The 4337-nt window shown below is 38.3% G+C and overlaps 1 protein-coding gene across 1 annotated transcript; it reads left to right on the forward strand.

Moving 5' to 3' along the window:
* Positions 1 to 424: 424 nt before the first annotated feature.
* Positions 425 to 3922, forward strand: LOC111888787 (auxin efflux carrier component 4). Its single transcript, XM_023884895.3, has 6 exons — positions 425 to 1899; positions 1995 to 2277; positions 2424 to 2509; positions 2915 to 3072; positions 3217 to 3293; positions 3377 to 3922. Exons 1-6 carry the CDS (start codon positions 654 to 656, stop codon positions 3441 to 3443), a joined length of 1917 nt encoding a protein of 638 aa, XP_023740663.1. The 5' UTR covers positions 425 to 653; the 3' UTR covers positions 3444 to 3922.
* The last annotated feature ends 415 nt before the right edge of the window (positions 3923 to 4337 follow it).

A 4337-nucleotide genomic window follows, 5' to 3' on the forward strand; every position in this document is an offset into this window, starting at 1 on the left:
TAGGACTTTCCTTATTAGATAGGTCTTTTATTGTGTATATAAACAAAGATTAGAGATCAAATAACAATCAAAGGAATTACCAAGTCTATTAGTTACGTCGGGTCATTAGCGTTATGCAATAAAGGATAATAATGACAAACTATTTTTCTGAGATCATAAGTTCGATGAACGACCAATTAACGCCAAAGATCATGATACCACAAAACTAAACTTTAGTACTTACCTAAAACAGGTTAATTCGAATCACTCTAACCTGCATTTGATATCACTCTTTAGATTTTCTTGAAACATTTGTTTATTTATCGACCCGATTCAACCCACCCGACATATGGTCAACCAAAGTCAATCACTCACCCACACTACACGTGCACATTATATACATCTTATCTTACATTGTTCCTCTATATATATACACTTCCTCCATATACAATGTCTTTCAATCACACCATTTACTGATTCACACTCTCCCTATTTCTCAAACCCCATGGCTACATCCCATCAGTTTCTCTCTCTACCCAAAGCTTCTTTTTGTTGATTGGTTCAATCAGTCGCTTAAATCATAGACATTGGCCGGCAAACTAATAAAAAGGTACAGAAATCTGTCGGTTTTCCACTTCCGATACTAGTCGCCGCCGCTAGATCTGTAAGCAACAATGATTAGTGGGCATGACTTCTACACCGTCATGGCGGCGATGGTGCCGTTATACGTCGCTATGATTCTGGCTTACGGCAGTGTACGGTGGTGGAAGATATTTTCACCTGATCAATGCTCCGGCATCAACAGATTCGTGGCTATCTTCGCCGTTCCGTTACTGTCGTTTCACTTCATTTCTTTGAACAATCCATACGAGATGAATTTCCGGTTCATCGCCGCTGACACACTCCAGAAAATCATTATGCTGGTGGTGCTCGGACTCTGGGCTAAGTTCTCGAAGAACGGGAGTTTGGAATGGATGATTACGATTTTTTCACTCTCCACGCTACCTAATACTTTGGTGATGGGGATTCCATTGCTAATTGCGATGTACGGCGATTATTCGGGGTCGTTGATGGTTCAGGTGGTGGTGCTGCAGTGCATCATATGGTACACTCTGCTGCTTTTCTTGTTCGAATACAGAGGCGCCAAGATTCTGATCATGGAACAGTTCCCGGAAACTGCCGCGTCTATTGTGTCATTCAAGGTTGAGTCCGATGTTGTGTCACTTGATGGTCATGATTTTTTGGAAACCGATGCTGAGATCGGAGACGATGGGAAGCTTCATGTGACAGTGAGGAAATCGAACGTTTCAAGAAGGTCACTCCCCGGAATGACTCCCCGGCCATCGAATTTGACAGGGGCGGAGATCTACAGTTTGAGTTCATCGAGAAACCAGACTCCAAGAGGTTCGAATTTTAACAACTCTGATTTTTACTCTATGATGGGATTTCCCGGTGGCCGGTTATCGAATTTCGGTCCGGCGGATATGTATTCCGTTCAGTCATCGAGAGGCCCGACACCCCGACCATCGAATTTTGAAGAGAGCACAGCTCCGGGACCTTTAAATTCTCCGAGGTTTGGATCTTATCCGGCACCGGGAGTTCAGTCGACGTCGTCTTACCCTGCTCCAAACCCAGAGATCACATCAACGGTTACAAAACCAGCAAAAGGCCTACAGCCACCGGTTACGGTGGTGCAACAAAATGGCAGCTCACAAAACAAAACAAAGAATGACGACAAAGAACTTCACATGTTCGTCTGGAGCTCCAGTGCTTCGCCGGTTTCGGAAGGTGGTGGGGGTGGGCTCCACGTGTTTGGCGGTACTGATTTTGGAGCGACAACAGATCAATCAGGTCGACCCGATAACGACGGTGCTAAAGAAATCCGTATGGTGGTCTCCTCCGATCATCCCGAATCAAAAGGTAAAAGTAAAATCCAAACCACCCTTTTCTTGATTATTCCACCATGAGAAGTAAGAACCTGTAATTTATGGCTTTCAATTTCATGAGTGGTATAGGGACCGGAGATTTCCGACGGGATGAATTCAGTTTCGGTGGTGGGAGAGATGGAGAGGATGAGAGGGACAAAGATGGCTCGACTGGGTTAAAACAGGGATCAAGCTCTACGTCGGAGCTCCACCATAAGGAGGCGCCGGTTCTTGAAGGGAATGCCGGAAAATTGATGCCGCCGGCGAGTGTGATGACCCGATTGATACTGATTATGGTTTGGAGAAAACTGATCCGAAACCCGAACACGTACTCGAGTCTCATTGGTCTAATATGGTCTCTTGTTTCTTTCAGGTAATAGACATATTTTGTACACTTTGACTACTTTATATTAAATTCCTTTCTATATTGTTATTAAGTTTAATAAATAAACAATTTTGAAAACATGAATTAGTTGACTAATGTGTGTTTTTAACGATTTTGATGATCACAATTCACAGGTGGCATGTAGCAATGCCAAAAATAATTGAGAAATCGATTTCAATACTCTCGGATGCTGGTCTCGGAATGGCCATGTTTAGTTTAGGTAAGTTTTTAATATTTTAAATAACTTTGTATATAGTAATTATTTATTTATTTTCAAGAAACAAAATGAGTCTTAATTATTGGGACCATAATGATTGCTGAATAGACTCAATCGTGGTCCAGAGTGTGGTGGGTACTGTTTTCAAAATGGAGAATGCAACATCAATCTTTATCAATTCGTTGTTGACATCCGTCCAATGTTTAATCATTTTTCTTTCTTTTCCTAAATCGATTTTCTTTCTTTCATTCTAAGATATCTTACAATAACAAGTTGTCGGCAATACCATGTTCATTAATGACAACCTTTGTCAAATCTGTCTCTTAGAGTTTAATAGTATTCAAGTGTGTATACATATATAAATATTTAAAAAATGTAACGTAATGTTTATTAAATATGTATCTGTAGGTATATTTATGGCTCTTCAACCCAAGATAATTGCCTGTGGGAATTCAGTGGCTACGTTTTCAATGGCGGTGAGGTTTTTAACAGGACCAGCGGTGATGGCGGCTGCTTCGATTATAGTTGGCCTCCGTGGTACCCTCCTCCATGTCGCCATCGTACAGGTCGACATAAATTGTATTCGATCATATATATTATATTATATATTATCTCATCTTAAACGATCGACTTTGAATTTAATTTTCAAGTGTGGCATATTGTATATATTTTTTGGTTTTAATTTATTTTAAATTTGATGTAAATGATAGGCTGCATTGCCACAGGGGATTGTACCTTTTGTATTTGCTAAAGAGTACAACGTTCACCCAGCAATTCTCAGTACTGCGTAAGTATATAATATATACATGTTAGATGTTTGACATTTAAAAAAAAAAAGTTTAGAGAATTAACCTCTATTGGAATTTTCAGGGTGATTTTCGGGATGTTGATTGCGTTGCCTATAACTTTGGTGTATTACATTCTTCTTGGGTTGTGAGACATAGTAAAGCATGGTGAAGAGGACGGAATTTTTTAAGATTGAATGAATGTCGAATGTTTGTAAGAAAGGATTTAGTCATCTAACAAGTTCCTTGTTCAAGGATTTTCATTTCATGTGTGCATTGAATGAGTGGGAAGTCCTATATATAGAGACTCCAAGTCCAAGACTATCGGAAGATGGGATTTTTGACATGATTTAAAGCACTCGTAGCTCCTTGATATAAGGATCTTGCTTCCTCAAATTAGATACTAGCAGCCAAGGTGATTGCTTTTCAAGACGAAAACAAGGAAAGATACATAAACTTGATGCACTAAAAAAGAATATCTTAGGTGTATATTGGCATGTTAATGTAATAGGGAGAATATTACTATTTGTTTCATATGTATTTTTTTAATGTAAGTATTTAAAATCATAATGATCGAGAGATGTGATGCATGAGTTGTTATTAAGATATTTTAAATCTTCTGGTTGAAAGACATGATGTGTGACTTATTATTGGATTATTTCGTTTTGTTGTTTGTGATATATAGACATTCTATTTACAATTTAGATCTTACTCACTGACATAAAAAGTCAAATAATGAGGGTACACATACTCATTCACCCACTCACACAGAGGGCATTATGAAGCAATTGAGGGCATGTGTAGAATTAGCCTTTAGATATTATGTAGAATGAGGTAAAGATTTATACGGATTTTTGGTTGTTTAAATAATATACAAAAATTAAATAAAGAATTATAACTGTAACCATTTGAAAAGGTTAAAATCTATTTTCAAAATGGGAATAAAATGATAGAATGTAATATATAAACCAGTCACCTTTTTGAAGTTATAACCTTACGTTCATGCATATGCATATGCTGAAAATCCGAAAGAATTGAATATATAC

Source organism: Lactuca sativa, chromosome 4, assembly GCF_002870075.4.
Source record: "Lactuca sativa cultivar Salinas chromosome 4, Lsat_Salinas_v11, whole genome shotgun sequence".
Taxonomy (NCBI): domain Eukaryota; kingdom Viridiplantae; phylum Streptophyta; class Magnoliopsida; order Asterales; family Asteraceae; genus Lactuca; species Lactuca sativa.

Bases quoted from the DNA above. Each gene is read 5' to 3' on its own strand.
- LOC111888787 (XM_023884895.3), top strand. From the start codon at position 654: ATGATTAGTGGGCATGACTTCTACACCGTCATGGCGGCGATGGTGCCG. The intron at 2,510-2,914 runs GTAAGTTTTTAA...ATGTATCTGTAG, and splicing joins AATGGCCATGTTTAGTTTAG to GTATATTTATGGCTCTTCAA. The intron at 3,073-3,216 runs GTCGACATAAAT...TGTAAATGATAG, and splicing joins TCCATGTCGCCATCGTACAG to GCTGCATTGCCACAGGGGAT.